Source organism: Crotalus tigris, unplaced genomic scaffold (genome assembly GCF_016545835.1).
Source record: "Crotalus tigris isolate CLP2741 ecotype Arizona unplaced genomic scaffold, ASM1654583v1 scf7180000019181.594810, whole genome shotgun sequence".
Lineage (NCBI taxonomy): Eukaryota > Metazoa > Chordata > Lepidosauria > Squamata > Viperidae > Crotalus > Crotalus tigris.
Window position 1 is genome coordinate 437,946 of NW_024097419.1, and position 16,704 is coordinate 454,649.

Genomic DNA, 16,704 nt, shown 5'->3' on the forward strand with positions numbered 1-16,704 from the left:
TGCACTGTAGGTAATGACCAGCATGTTGAAAAGGAAGGGGGAGATTTTTAATCAGGAGAGGGGAGGAGGAGGAGAAACATTGACTTGCAGATTGTACTTCCAAAGAGTCCTTCTCTAAAGCAATACTAGCACTCCGGGCATTTTCCCCCCTCCCCTCCCCAAGATGACTCAGCCCAGTTCCACTTCAGCTTCAATTTACCTTTTGGTAGCTTATTTACAATTTGGCAGGAAACTTTGTTTGTATTTAAGGTAAGAGTTACCAAGAGGGCAAAGTAGTAAGGACTATCTCAAGTGCTCAATGAAAAAGAAAAAGGAAAAAAGAACCTTTTCTTTCAGAGTCTGTCCCAGGCACAGTTGCAAAGCAATACCTTAAGATCTTGCCCATCCTTTAATAAGGGGATTCCTCCACAGGGCCAAATTAATAATTTATTCCTCGGCTCCAGCAGCCACTTAAACGTGCATTGATTTCCTTGTGCAGCATTTCCTTTCCTGACAACCCCCATTTCACCCCCCCCCCCATCCCTACCTCTCGATTTCAGCCAGATCTTTCGGATCTGCCTTCTTTGCAGCCAAGGTTCAAGCGAGAGGTCCATTCGGACTACTCAAGGACAAGGCGGTGAGTTGACCAGCCGGCGTGGTTTAATCGTAGTCCGGACAAGCGGCCTGCAGGTTACCCTAGAAAGACGCAGGAAGGCAGGGCCCGACCTTGCGTGCGTGCCTTCTTCGCCTCTTCCTCCTCCTCCTCCCCCTCCCATGCTGCGACTTGGCCGCTCTCCGGGCGGGAGAGGTGAAGCGATCCACTCAGCCCTCCCTCTCTCCACGGCTGCGTTAACAGCTGTCTGCCACGCAGCCGCGCGCTGCCTGAAACTAACCCGCAGCGGGAACAGGGGCTGCATTTGCGGCGCTCGTGTGCTTTGCAGCTTCGGCCGAGACCCCCGCGCGGACCACCCTGCCACCTGTCTGGGCTTCGGAACTTACTCGACTCCCGCCAGCTTTCGCGGGTTGATTTCCCCCCCCTCCCTTTCTTTTTCAGTGGGCTGCATGACGGCGCACGCCGCTCCCTGGACAGCTTCGCTCCGCTCTCGCCGTCGGCTAGAACAAGGCTGCGCGGGAGCTTCGCGACGCTGTGAATAAACGCGCGCTGGGGCTGGCTCGCGCTCTCCCTTCACCCTCGCGCTCACACGCACGGGCGCGCGATACAAAAAGCGGGGACCACCGAGCGGCGTTGCCTTTGGAGCAAAGTGAGAGGGCAAGCGAGGCGAGGAGAGACGGCCGAGCGCCTCCCGCCCCAGCGCTTGCCCGTCGACGGCAAGATCCCCGTCGAACCCCCGCCTGCCTCCCCGCGCCGGGGCGCCGCGAAGCAGCACAAGGTCCGAGAAGTAACTCCGGCAGCGCCTCGCTTCCACCGACTGCGGAGTTAAGGTCCAAGCGGCGACCGTGGGGCGAGCCGCAGTGCTGCTGCCGGACGACCCCCAAGGGCGCGGAAGTTTTCGGGTGTGCCAAGTCTCCTTCCTTCGGAGCCGGGAAAAGATGGTGCCGTGACTGCTCCCCTGGCCGGCCTTTGCCCCGCTTTCGCTCCTTTCTCTTGCCGTAACCGCGCCAGCCCTCCGAGCCGGCCGGAGTCCACAGAACCGCCGCTTCCGAAGCTCGCGAGTGAGGAAGGAGAATCATGCCGGAGACCCGGCGTCCGCTGCGGACTCTACCTGTCCTCCTGGCTCTGATCTGGACGGCAGCTAGCATCAGGCTCGCCGGAGGGGCCGGCTCGGAGCAGCAGATCCCCTTGTCTGTGTGAGTGTCGCAGGCTGTGTGGAAGAGTTCGCCGGCGCCGGCCAACGGTTGGGATGGGTGGGGAGAGACTTCTTGTGGTTTGGACGGGGGGCATCGCGCTGGCTTCCCCTCAGGTTTTCTGACGAGGGGTCCGCTGGCAGCTCTTGGAATTGGGGTGGAAGACAGCAGTAAAGCCCTCACCGCAAGCTTTCCGCCGTATGAATTTTCGGCTGCGGCGCCGACAAGCTCCAGACGCTTTTCCACTGCAGTCCCATTTCATATGAGATGCTCAGGGATAAGTGATCTTGCAAAAGCGGATCCAGAGGCTCCGCCGCCGTATATAGATCCTGTAATTTCTCCCTCTCGTGCGTATAGGGATAAGTTTCTCTTCAAGTTTGGCCGAAAGAGGGCTTACTCGCGCCTTACCTAGCTAGCAGAATAGATCGACTTGGGGTCTTCACTTCAGAATCGCCGCTAGGTTGTTTTAAAGGGGAAAACATGGGAATGAACAGTTCAGACTCTGCCGTGTATTTATTTCTCTGTGTCTGTCTGTATGAGGTCTTGTTTATTGAAGTGTGTAATTACATTTTTCTTTTCAATATACGTCTCTACCTATTTTCCTCCGTAGGGTAAAACTTTGGGCTTCTGCTTTCGGTGGGGAGATCAGATCTATTGCAGCGAAATACTCAGGTTCCCAACTTCTGCAGAAGGTAAGGATCCCTCTAGCTGTAGCTCACCAAAAGATTAATTCAAATGAGTGCTAAAAATGAAGGAGGATTTGCGTACAAACCAGAAGAGCAGCAGCAGCTTTCATCTGGAGATTTTCTTCTGCTCCTTTGACAATATTTTTTAGCTGCCTGCTGTCTCTTTTCTGCTGAGAAATCACAAATTTCATCAGGAAGGGGTTATTTTTAGATTACAGCCCACCCAAGGACTTTCATTATTTCAGGTGAAGCTATTTAGAATGTTGCTGGTATTCGTTTTGATTACAGATTATGAAGTTAACCTCAGTTTATTTTCTCTTGTTCTCATATAAATACACACACACACAACACACATGCAGAGGTTTTTTTGAGGAAGGATTAAAATTGGAAGTATTATGCTTCTTTGTTTAGTTGTACTTTTCTGCAATAACAACAAAAAGATTGACTATTGCTTGTCATCTCTGTAATTCCCCCCCCCCAAACTATTATTCTTGTAGTCATCTGGGGTCAGTGTTGGGATGTATCACATCATTACAGATAAGGAAAATGAATGTGGTTATCTCCCTGCTCAGCTGCACAGCTGGATATTAAGGTTGTAAAGTAGTGCAAAACCTTAAGAAATTGGGCTAAGTCTCCAGAAGTCTGATGAGTAACAAGAACAGAAAATTATTATAAGAATCTGCATCTGAGCTTACTTAAACAAGCAACCTTGTTTAATTTCATTGTTCAGTTAACATGTGTTTAAATATAACTGTCAGAGAATACAAAATAAATTAGGGATCCAGGGTGGTAGTGGGAGACTGTAAAAATGTTTCAAAATTGCAGTTTCATGTGATTTGAAAATACAAGCTTCAGAGGCAAAGTTCAGATTCATGACTGAAATGATTTGATCAAAATTAAAATATTTTTAAGAAAGATATTTGGCTTTAAACTAACAATAGGCCATGTATTTTTGTTGGAAGAGTTTAACACTGTTCCTATCAGTGAGCTGAAACACTTTCTTATTTATGAGGAATTGTATGACAAGCTTTCCCTATTGCACTGGTGAGGCAAATAACAAACTTTTATGGTTCAGTAAGTGTGGTTGATGCAGTAAACCTAATGATGGCTGTGGAAACATAATCAAACACAAAAGCTCGTTTTTGTTTTTTAGCACAAAGGTGATTTGATTAGGATAATTGGCAATACCAATTGCTGGGATTTATAAGTATCAATGAAATAATGTAAGGTACTTTTTTCAATCCCCTGGGATATTCTACATGTTTGGGTATCTGAAATAATATCTGCTTCATAATCAGAATGTCCTCTTTGCATGCTGTGAAAGAAAATCTCTTCTAAATTAGGATATACACATATACCATAGTATGGCTAATTTCTAAATCACAGCCAAGTCTGAGATTATTGAAAGATGCACCAATATTGTCCCTGGAAGTGGGTATCCTCAGTTAAAATTTTAATTTTGGAATTCTGCCTTGATTTAAAATCTGTGTTTTATAAGGAGAATCTCTGATCATTTAACCATTGAATGTTCATTTTCTACACATTTCATAGCAAATAAAGAATGCAAAAAGTTATCTTTATAATAATTCTTTTCCCATTTACTTTAGAGCCTCCTGAAATGTGGAATATTTGTAGCAGTCAGATGCCTTTCTTTTGGTTGACATATTGCAGTGTTGTAATTAGAAACTATTACCATGCTCATTTTACATTTTCTTTATCATCTTTTAGTTTCATTGGCTAGACAGTCTTTCAGCAGCTCGACAGTACTGTATTTAATTCCCATCTGGAGGTTTTTCTTTTTGATGTTTATACACTACAACTAAATGAAACAGGAAATACAAATGTTGGGGTTATTTGTATTCAAGGTTGGTATATTTATGGTCTCTTTGTCTTTGGTTTTGTACTTTTAGATATTTTGAGGAGATAATTCAATTTTATTTTAATGTCAATTTTCTGCATTCATCCTATGCATTTTTGTAACCTCAGAACTAAGGTAACTGATCCCTGTTACACATTGTTTTTATCATCATCACACTTTACACGTTGCTGTATAAAATATGTGCATTATCTTTTGGGATGTATCAGAATTGGAGCTTCTGATATTCACTGGAACAGCAGTGATCAAAACTATTATTGCAATGTCACAATGTCACAATCTGAAATGTGAAACTCTCCTCCATTGCTGTTTTGGTGGCTAAGAATACATCTGGTTTTACCCTGTTGTACATTAACACAAGTGCTACTTTATCTCTCCCACCCTATAAAATAAGAATAATGAGAATGAAAATAATAAAATTCCAAGATATCACATTGAAGGGGTCATGAAATCAGGTAAAGAATTAAAGTGATACCCTGAGCCATGTAAGTTGATTTTCAAGGTAACTAAATGGTTCATAAGCATATCGTGTAATTTGTATTTGTGCTTCTTTCATAAAAGGCAAGAGTGCCATTGGAAATAAAAATTTAAATTTGGTCTGATCTCACTCTGGGGTATATTGTTTTATACTTTGGTTTTAGTGGATCATTTTCATTTCATTTGGAGCCACAGTGTAATATTATATTTTAGAAGCTAAAATTATTGGAAGATAATAAATGGATATGGATAGCGATATGTGAGACACAGCAGTACTACACTGCAGTACTGTAGCCATCCAATCTAGAAGCAATGCAGAAAATATTTGGGAGGACACATTTTCTATTTCTCATTACTTGTTCTGGAGCAACAAGCATAGGTATGGCCAAAATATTTTTGGACATAGTAACTCTCTTTTGAATCTGCTTATTTGAAAATAAGATTTGCTTATTTTAGCAGATTTTATTTTGTTGTTAGCATACTGAAGTTCAAAACTTGAATGATATAAAGAGAAGAAAGTCCTCAAAGCACTCTTAGCAATGCTATGCACCTCGTTCATATCTTCTATTAATGGTCTACTTTATATTAGGCTTGTCTCAATCTGTATAGATTGCAGTCTCGGCTACCCTAAATATTTTCTTATTCCAATCCTTCTGCCTCTTCTACACTCATGCAAAAGACCATTATTCTTTGACAGTAGTGTCTTTTGATTAAATCCAAAAGGTATTCATAATAGTTGCTGGATTCAGTTGGAGAATTCAAGACAGATTCCTTTTTAGCCAGTGCATTTTCATGCTTTAAAAAGAAATTTCTTCATGTGAATTTATTCTAAAGGAATTAGAACTAAAAGTTATTATGCCTTTGATAAGGCAATTGGCGAAGAAAAAAACTAAGTAAATTTGGTGATATGGCTAATTTTCCAGTTTCAATTTCAATTGTCATCTAGATTTGGCACCATAAAATAAATTGTCTACCTGCTTAGTTGAGTGAAGCATCAACTTGACTTAACAAACACTGCAGAAAGATTCAAATTAAGTATGGAGCTGTTTTATTTATAGTCAAGTTTAGATGAGCAGATTTTAAGCACTCGTGACTTTATGTATATTTTGAAATGTATTTCTTTCAGACTAATACACTTTAAAATGCTGTATTTCCCAAGTATGACGCATAATTTACCATGCATAATAACCTTTCAGTTATACAGGTGCATTCTCATTCTTTTCAGTTATATGGGTGAACTTCTCAGAGAATTAGGCTCTTTGTGGATATTGAAGATTTGAATGACAATAAGGTTGCATTACAATACTTCACTCTAATAGATAGCGCTTTCTGCATTAAAGGAAGGATTTAGAGATATGGGAGGTTGCTATTTTGCCTGCTGTCAGAAGGATCTGAATATTAACTATTATCTGTGATCCAGAGGTTACAATTTATCAAGAATTGCTTTTCTAGCAAACAGTGATGTTTTTGAGCAATAGCTATAAAATGCAAGCAGAGATAGAAATGGTTTACATTTTCTTAAGTTTAAAAATTATATATAAAGAATGGTAGTTCAGGTGCATTTCATATATTTCTTAAACTATGCCCTCTTTTCTCACATCTCATTTGTACACTTTTTAACACATATGCATACTTATACCCTGATAGCGTAGAATTCTCCACCTTTATTTTTTTTCTAGTTATGGAATGGGTTCATTGCGTTCATACCTCAAATGAAACCAATTATTTCTGAAAAGCTATTCAAGAATTGTGCCACCCTCCAACCATGGGCCAATGCAGCACACATTAATCACCTACATCAGGCAGCTGTCTTTGCGCATGAAGAGGGGCTTTGGGGGGAGGGGGTCTTTTCCTGCCTGATATGGAGGGTGTTGCCTAAGCTTAGGTCTGCACTGCAGGTGTCTGCCTGATGCAGGCACTGCTGTATGCTGCTGATAAGGCTGCTTTCAAGACAGTATCAACAAAATTAAATCCACTAGTAAAGACTTTCTGGAGTTAACAGGACTGCCCCTGGGGAAGCATATGACAAAATACATCATGTTTTCAGGTTAGATGCCTTTAAAAAACATCTTTACTGTCCTTAAAAAAGATCCAGGAGAGACTTTGGCAGGTATAGGAAGTGATTCGATTGGCTTTCTCTTGTTATTTTGCATCCTGGGAGAACTGTTAGAAGAATCGGTCAAAGTTTCATCAAGTTTAAATATTAAAAACAAAAACAGCATCGTCCTTGTTGAATTCACCAACTGAAATTGCAAAGATAAAAGTAAAGTTCCATTTACATACTGGTTGTGTTCATACAATGTGCCTCACCATGTGCTGTAAAGATGTTGGCGATATGTTTGAATAATGTGCAATTCTAGCTGGTTTTAAGCTTATCTGATTATATTTGTGAATATGATATGCAAACTTAGATCATTCAGTTCATTGTGTTAACCTAGTAGATGTGTTAAATATCTTGAATGATCATAGTTACTCTGTTAAAGTTTGATGAGATGGATTTTCTTTCCTTTCTTCAAAGATACATATTGGATATATAAATGCATATAATTGCTGAGATTATACAGATTTAGTGTTATGTATATTAAATAAAGCAAGTGCATACATGAATACAGTGCTATGCTAAGCAGTTCTTATAGATTGGAGTGCAGGTAAAATATTGATTATAGGTTAAAAGAGAAGTAACGTTGGGGACCTGTCATTAAAAACAAAGATGTGCCTTAGAACATGTCTGATTTTTCCCATTTTATTGATCATAGATTATGAAAGTTGTACAAAACTTCAGAAGAAGTTTGCTGAGAAAAATAACAATGTGAGCTAAGGAAGCAGCAAAATGTGTGCATTAATTAATTTATATGCAATCTTCACTGGCATGCATAGATTTATGACAAAGTCATTACAGACAGCTTCCAAGTATTTTGTTAGAAAAAGGAAGCATTAACAATAGAGAAATAAAATAAGAGTAAGTGAAATAATAGTCTTTTGTTCTGTGAGGGAAGTTCAATAGCTGATTAGAAGGAAGATTAGCAGCTTTATGGCAAAGCTGGACAGAAAACAATAAATAGAGAAAGAGAAGCTTATCCAAGAATAATTTAGTTCTGTGTTGCATTCTCCACTCCCCGTAAAATTTTTTGAAAGGCCTAATTGAAGAACTGCTATTAATTTTTATTTAGTTACTCTTTTCCCTCAATAGTTTAGGCTTATGACTTCATTGTTTTTCCAGTGAGAATGTGGCCTACTGATGTTGCTAATGGAATTGTCCAAAGGTATATATTATGTCTGAAAATGTGCAATTTCACTAGATCCAATATTTGGAATGATGTTATTGATGGGGAGGCTTCATCAAATTCTACATGCTTAATGGGAAGTTTTATTTATTGATGAAGGTTTAACATACTTTATGGATTCAAAGTAAACTAACAAATTGTGAAACTGCAGAGTAAATATATGCATAATGCATTTCACAACTCAGTTTTATTCTAAACTTGGTACTCCTAACATAAAACATATAATATATATGGTTTTAAACACACAAGATTCTAGATAGGATTCCATCTGTGTCCTTTAATCGAGCTCTTAGATAATTTGATTTATTTTTTCCTTCATTCTCCATGCAGTTGTTTAACTTGGGACAGTGAAGACACTACATGTAGCAAAGATAGTGGCAATTTTTAGATGTCATTTTTGTGTGAAAACGAGGATGCAGATGCTCGTTCAAATTTCAGCGAGTTACCTTTTAATTGAATGACCAACGTTCTTGAGCTATGGTGGTGCAGTGATTAGAATGGAAAATTGCAGGCTAATTCTGCTGACTGCCAGCAGTTTGATTCTGATCGGCTCAAGTTTGATTCAGCCTTCCATCCATCTGAGATCGGTAAAATGAGGACCTAGATTTTTGGGGGGAATGTGCTGACTCTGTAAACCACTTAGAGAGGGCTGTAAAGCACTGTGAGGTGGTATATAACTCTAAGTGCTATTGCTATTGCTATTCTTCAGTATTTGTTACTTTCTATTCTTCAGTATTTTGTGTATTTCTCTGTAAATCAAGAAGAGTTGATAAATAAGAGTATGATTTATGCTATCCACCAGCTAGAATTGAATGCCAAATAGTGACCTAGAAAGAAGGACTGGAGTACAATTTGAATTAAAGATCAAGGCATGTCTCAATATATTCCAGCTAAAGAAAACTGGCTGTTTGCTTCAAATGCCTATAGAGGTTTAGTAATAGATCCATATCTCCTTTTTAACTATCCTTGTTTCAGGTCAATTAATATTCAGTTACTGCTGTATCTGGTTAATACTGTTCATCTATCTTTAGTTTTAAAACACATAATGGGTAAGTTAAATTCTGAAAAGAAATCATTTTATATTTATCCAGAAAAATGTACTCCAATCATCTTGACATTAATTGCTGTCTTTCCCCTTTTCTTTGCTTACTTGGTTTAAACGAGGAGAAAAAAAAAACTCCGCAGAACATCATCATTATTGTAAGAAGGGTCAGAAAATTATGAGAGTGCTTTCAAATTAAAGGAAATCATGAATGACATTCCCATCTTGTGTAAGTTTCATTTTGTAATGGTAATTGTTTCAAAGTTTTAGGCCTCTAGTGTAATAGCTTTGAAGACAAAATTAACAGTCATAGAGGAAAACATTTTTATTTTTAAAATATTAATCAAAATTAATGCACATATTATTAGTGCTTAAATTTCAGTCTATACAGTTTCCATTCATATATGAAGCTATTACAGGATAAAATATGCAAAGATATCAAATTGCTTTCTAATAGCAGATTTGAAAATGTTTACTTTTTTGTGTATGTACAAGGACACGAACAATGTTACCTAGTTGGGCAATGAAATACCTGCAAGCAAGCAATCAAGATCAGAGAGAGCACCAAGGACTCCACAGTTTAATCCTGAGCTACAAATATTGTATTGGAACAGTTTAAGAAGTTTGCCCCTTTAAATCTTTGCACATATTTAGACAATTTGAGCTAGAATCTAGATAACTATTTTAGGCTCACCCAAAGGCTCAGAGGGTGAGTTTGACTTTCCTTCTCCTTTAAACAACAGATCCCCTGTGTCATAGCATTAACTAGTTTTGAAACCTATCCCAGTTTCTGAAATATTTGTTGTGTTCTGTACTTGTAATATATCCTCCTTTTCTGTTCTTTTGCATTTTCTATTGCAGAAAATATATGTTTGGGATGCAAGGTTGGTAAAATATGGTACTCTTTTCAACTCTCCATCTGAAATTCTGCATATTAAATACTACAATGTAGCAATCACTGATTCACTATTTACTAATTAAAGCAAAACTACCATCCTTAAGGTCAAAGAGTCATAGTACAGATGTTCCAGGAGGGCTTCATAATTTCTGTGCCTTAGTCTATGCTGAGTGGAATTTTTCTGGTTTGTATCTTGATGAATAAATTTCAAAAATCAAATAAACTTTAATTTAAGTGTGTTTGTGTGTGTGTATGTAGAACGAGATTAACTATTAATATTAGTACCTTGGTGTAGTAGTTAAGGGGATGACCTAGAAGTTCTAGTCCCACCTTAGGCATGAAAGCCAGCTAAGTGACCTTGAGCCAGTCAGTCTCTGTCAGCTGGACCCACCTCACAGGATTATTGTGGGGAAAACAGGAGGACAAAGGAGTATTAAGTATGTTGGCTGCCTTGAGTTATTTATAAAATTAATACAGATGGGATAAAAATCTAATGCATAAGTAAAATAAGTAAAATAAATATTAAGCATGTTTTTGCAACCTTAGATTGGCTTTCTTATTCTTGTTTTCTTATTTTTATATAGTAGTCATCATTAATAAGGGAAGTGTAGGCTTTTTTAACCAAATATATTTAAATCCTGCCTTTCTTCCATCATGGAAGAACATGATATAAAATGGATAGCTAACCAACCTTGGAATTAAAAATATCTGAAGAATTTGGCTAGGTTTACAATCAGATCAAACTATAGTTTGCTTGCTGTTAGTTTAATTTGTATGACTGTAAGCTCAACCATTGTGACTTGTAAATTATAGTTTATGGGTTGATATGAGCCCAAGAACTTGTGAACTATTCAATACTTCATGGTTAAACAAAATGTAACTTTGTGTGATATCTATACATATCTTTAAATTCCACAGTGTTATGGTTATAGATATTCATGTCCAGGATCAAGTTAAGAATTAGATGGTATTATAAATGCATAGATTTGGGCTCATGATCAATTTAAACTACGATGATGTCAGTGAGTTTCCTAGTCATAGTGCTAAGTTAGAATCTACCTAAAATAAAAGAGATAACTCCACCATGCAATGCAAGAATAGTATGTAAGAAAAACTAGTAATTTATCTATTATAAACTAAAGAGGACACAAATTCACAATAATACTATACCTTCCTCTGCCTGTATGGTCAGCTTAAAATAGAACTAATCAGTGAGGTTCCAGGATAAGTAGGAATTTCAATGTGTGTTCCAAATCTAATACAGGTAATCCTCGCTTACTGATTGCCTCACTTAGTGATCATTTAATTTTATGATGATGTTAAAAAATACCTTTGCAACCAATCTACGACCATTGCAGTATCCCAAAGTCATGTGATCACCATTCAAGTGTTTCGCAATCAGTTTGTGAGAAGCAGAGATAATGGAGAACACGGAAGTAAAACTGCAAATTGTGGTCACATGACATCTTGCTTAATGAACAAAGTGACCTAAGTTTGTTATGATCATGTGACTGTGGCCCTAAGTGACAGAGTTGCCAGTCCCAATTGTGGGCACTAAGCAAGGAATACCTGCATGTATAAAATAAGCATTCCTGGGCTGGGAGTGGGGAGTGCCCATGACCCCAGAACAACGAAAAGAGCATCATACTCTCCCAATACAAGCAACACTCTTTTTGTCCATGTGTTATTTTGATGAAAGCAAGAACTTTATGCAGATGCCCATGATTAGCTTTATGCATCCTTATTGTCTTTCTACAAAGCTTTTGGGGAAAAAATGAAAGATCTGACAATTTCCATGCAGGCTGCATCAGCAATCATTTGCTGTGTGTCCACACATTTACATATATTTTGTTCATCAGCTAGAAACCTATTTCAGTATAGTTGAATGAGTGAAAAAAAATAAATAGATCTCACCTTTTTTCATAGAATTCTGATTGTTTCTTAATAAGTATGATAATCAACCATGTATTCTGTTTCTCTCCGTGGAAAACAATATATTTAGATTTCATTTTTTTAAACTGAAAGAAAAAGATAATTTCAATCCGTTTAGTACTTGCTCACCTAGTCACAGTCTCAATTGCATTTTGCATGTATGGGATGATGCCATTATTTTCATGATTAACATGCAATCTGCTCCGCAGTGGAAATATGCTTTCACGTTTGTTTATAGTACATTTTCTGTACTTATGCTGCTAATAATGCCTTTTAACATGTAGCTTTTAATAGAAGGAAAAGGGGAAAATGAAAACATTGATGGATGGTGGTTATTTAAGTATCTTATTTTCTTTTAGGATTAATCTACAACTGCTTTGATCAATTTGCATTATTTAGGGAAGAAGGTATTTTTTACGAATCCCAAAGGTACATTTTCAAAAGGCAACTGGATTTTTTTTCCCTTTGAAGACCTTTTGCTTTTCATCCAGGAAGCTTCTTCAGGTCTGACTGAACGGTGGAGGATGGAAGGATTTATATTTCTTGCAGATCTGGTCATTAGCACTCATTCTGAGAGTGGTTGAGGCCATTTGGAGATTTATCTATGTCCTCATATGGGTGTGGACTTTCTTGGAACTGTTGAAAGGACTGTGTTATAAACAGGAGGTAGGTGGTGTCATATCCCTCTCTGTCTGTTAAGAGAGGGCTGTTCAGTCTTAATGTAGATGGCTTCAAAGCAGAAGAGACCCTGCTATCTTCAAAAAAGTGACCTTTGTCTTTCAAATGCAGATGGACTGCCAAATCTTGTCCTGATGGGTTTGGTCTCCTATGTTGTGCCATGTGTTTGTTTTGTTTCTCCAATATACAGATCTGTACATGTCTCACTGCATTGTACTGCATATATCACAGTACAATGCTTAGTTTGTATCTGGGTGTTTTATCCTCAGGTACTCAGGAAGATTTCCAACCAACACAATATACTGTACATACATACTTTAAACCCCAAACTACACTAAAGCAGAAGCTTGTCCAACCCAAGGCTAAAACACCCACGATAGGCAAGAACATTGGTCTGCTCACTTCTGCAGCTTTCTCTTCGTTATTTTCTTCTTAAAAAGAAGAAAAACTTGCTATAATTTAGTTTGGACAAATGTTTTTGCCTTTTATCCAACTATTATTTTATATATCCCCTTTATGGATTACTGCCTTGTCGTGGCGAAGGGGCTTGCGTAACTCAATGAAGCTATAAGCTATGCCGTGCAGGACCACCCAAGACGGACAGGTTATAGCAGAGAGTTCTGACAAAATGTGATCCACTGGAGAAGGAAATGGCAAACCACTCCAGTATCTTTGCCATGAAAACCCCATGGACAGTACTAAAAGGAAAAAAGATATGACGCTGGAAGATGAGCCCCTCAGGTTGGAAGGTGTCCAATATGCTACTGGGGAAGAGCAGAGGGCTAGTACTAGTATCGCCAGAAAGAATGAAGCGACTGGGCCAAAGCCGAAAGGACGCTCAGCTGTGGATATATCTGGTGGTGAAAGGAAAGTCCGATGCTGTAAAGATTTTTTTCTCCATAGGAACCTGGAATGTAAGATCCATGAATCAAGGCAAGCTAGACGTAGTCAAAAAAGAGATGACAAGAATGAACATCAACATCTTAGGAATCAGCGAACTAAAATGGACAGGAATGGGTGAATTTAACTCAGATGACCATCAGGTATACTACTGTGGGCAAGAATCCCTCAGAAGAAATGGAGTATCCTTCATAGTCAATAAAAGAATAGGAAAAGCAATACTGGGATACAATCCCCAAAATGACAGAATGATCTCAATTCGAATCCAAGGCAAACCATTCAATATCACATAGTCCAAATCTATGCCCCAACCACTGGTGCTGAAGAGGATGAAATTGACCGGTTCTATGAAGCCCTACAGCACCTTATAGAATTAACACCAAAAAATGATGTCCTTATCATCATGGGGGATTGGAATGCTAAGGTAGGAAGCCAAAAGATAACCGGAATAACAGGCAAGTTTGGCCTTGGAGTACAAAATGAAGCAGGGCACAGGCTGATAGAATTTTGTCAAGAAATACAATGGTCATAACAAACACTCTTTTCCAACAACCCAAGAGACGGCTCTACACATGGACATCACCAGACGGTCAACATAGAAATCAGATTGACTATGTGCTCTGCAGCCAAAGATGGAGAAGCTGTATACAGTCAGTAACAACAAGACCAGGAGCTGACTGTGGCTCAGATCATGAGCTTCTCGTTGCAAAATTTAGGCTTAAATTGAAAAAAGTAGGGAAAAGCACTAGGCCACTCAGGTATGCACTAAATCATATTCCTGATGAATATACAGTAGAGGTGACAAATAGATTTAAGGAACTGGATCTGATAGACAGAATGCCTGAAGAACTATGGATGGAAGTTCGCAACATTGTACAAGAGGTAGCAACTAAAACCATCCCAAAGAAAAAGAAATGCAAGAAAGCAAAATGGCTGTCTCAGGAAGCTTTGCAAATATCTGAGGAAAGAAGGGAAGCGAAAGGCAAAGGAGAAAGAGAAAGATACACCCAATTGAATGCAGAATTCCAGAGAGTAGCTAGAAGAGATAAGAATGCCTTCTTAAATGAACAGTGCAAAGAAATAGAAGAAAACAACAGAATAGGGAGGACCAGAGATCTCTTCAAGAAAATTGGCGATATGAAGGGAACGTTTCATGCAAAGATGGGCATGATAAAGGACCAAAATGGCAGGGACCTAACAGAGGCAGAAGAGATTAAGAAGAGATGGCAAAACTACACAGAAGAACTATACAAGAATGAGCTTAACATCCCAGATAACCACAATGAGATGGTCATTGACCTCGAACCAGACATCCTAGAATGTGAAGTGAAATGGGCCTTAGAAAATCTGAGCAACAACAAAGCTAGTGGATGTGACAGTATTCCAGCTGAGCTATTCAAAATCTTAAAAGACGATGCAGTAAAAGTGCTACACTCAATTTGCCAGCAAATTTGGAAAACTCAACCGTGGCCACAGGATTGGAAAAGGTCAGTTTACATTCCAATTCCAAAGAAAGGCAATGCCAAAGAATGTTCAAACTATCGCACCATTGCACTCATTTCACATGCTAGTAAAGTTATGCTTAAAATCCTACAAGCTAGACTCCAGCAGTATGTGGATCGAGAACTACCAGAAGTACAGTCAGGATTTCGAAGAGGCAGAGGAACTAGAGATCAAATTGCCAACATTCGCTGGATCATGGAGAAAGCTAGGGAGTTCCAGAAAAACATCTACTTCTGCTTCATTGACTATGCAAAAGCCTTTGATTGTGTTGATCACAACAAATTGTGGCAAGTTCTTAAAGAGATGGGAGTACCAGACCATCTCATTTGTCTCTTGAGAAACCTATATGCGGGTCAAGAAGCAACAATGAGAACCGAACACGGAACCACTGATTGGTTCAAAATTGGAAAAGGAGTCCGGCAAGGCTGTATACTGTCGCCCTGCCTATTTAACTTATATGCAGAGCACATCATGAGAAAGGCAGGGCTAGATGAATCAAAAGTTGGAATTAAGATTGCCGGGAGAAATATCAACAACCTAAGATATGCAGATGATACCACTCTAATGGCAGAAAGTGAAGAGGAACTAAAGAGCCTCTTGAGGCGGGTGAAGAAGGAGAGTGCAAAAGTTGGCTTGAAACTCAACATTAAGAAAACCAAAATCATGGAATCCAGCCCTCTCAATTCCTGGCAAATAGATGGGGAAGAAATGGAGGTAGTGACAGATTTTATTTTTCTGGGCTCCAAGATCACCTCAGATGGGGACTGCAGCCAAGAAATTAAAAGACGCTTGTTCCTGGGGAGGAAAGCTATGGCAAATCTAGACAGCATTCTAAAAAGCAGAGACATCACCCTGCCAACAAAAGTGCGCATAGTCCAGGCCATGATTTTCCCAGTTGCAATGTATGGCTGTGAAAGTTGGACTATAAGAAAGGCTGAGCGCAAAAGAATTGAGGCCTTTGAACTGTGGTGCTGGAGAAGACTCCTGCGAGTCCTTTGGACTGCAAGGCATTCAAACTGGTCGGTCCTAGAAGAGATCAACCCGGACTGCTCTTTAGAAGGCCAGATCCTGAAGTTGAAACTCAAGTACTTTGGCCACCTAATGAGAAGGAAGGATTCACTGGAGAAGAGCCTAATGCTGGGAAAGATTGCGGGCAATAGAAGAAGGGGACGACAGAGAATGAGATGGCTGGATGGAGTCACTGAAGCAGTAGGTGTGAATTTAAATGGACTCCAGAAGATGGTAGAGGACAGGAAGACCTGGAGGAATGTTGTCTATGGGGTCGTGATGGGTCGGACACGACTTCGCAATTAACAACAAAATTTTATATATACCTCTTTACTATCAGTTTCCATTTTTATTTTAAAAATAATTATAGATTTTAGATTTTAGATTACCATAATTTTCTGGTTTCCCAAGTTGTCTTGATAATATTGGAGGAGAGAGAGATAGGAGAAGATTGTATCTTACTAAGATGTTTTGCATATTCATGCCTTCCTCATACATGTATCTATCTCTTTTTCACACAAATGAGAAATTTTGGGATCAGCATGGGCATTATTATTACACATTCAGCACCTTTAAGCTACATGCACGCACAGAGAAAGAGAAAGACACACAAAGCTTGAAATCTTAAGAGGAAA

At 39.1% G+C, this 16,704-nt stretch overlaps 1 protein-coding gene across 1 annotated transcript in view; it reads left to right on the plus strand.

Annotated features, from left to right (window-relative positions):
- The first annotated feature begins 581 nt into the window (after positions 1-581).
- CACNA2D3 (calcium voltage-gated channel auxiliary subunit alpha2delta 3) overlaps positions 582-16,704 on the plus strand; it is an 83,186-nt gene continuing 67,063 nt past the window's right edge. Inside the window, exons 1-2 of the mRNA XM_039360922.1 lie at positions 582-1,788; positions 2,396-2,477. Of these exons, the coding sequence (XP_039216856.1) occupies positions 1,670-1,788; positions 2,396-2,477 (201 nt within the window). The 5' untranslated portion in view covers positions 582-1,669. The remainder of the gene's footprint in view (positions 1,789-2,395; positions 2,478-16,704) is intronic.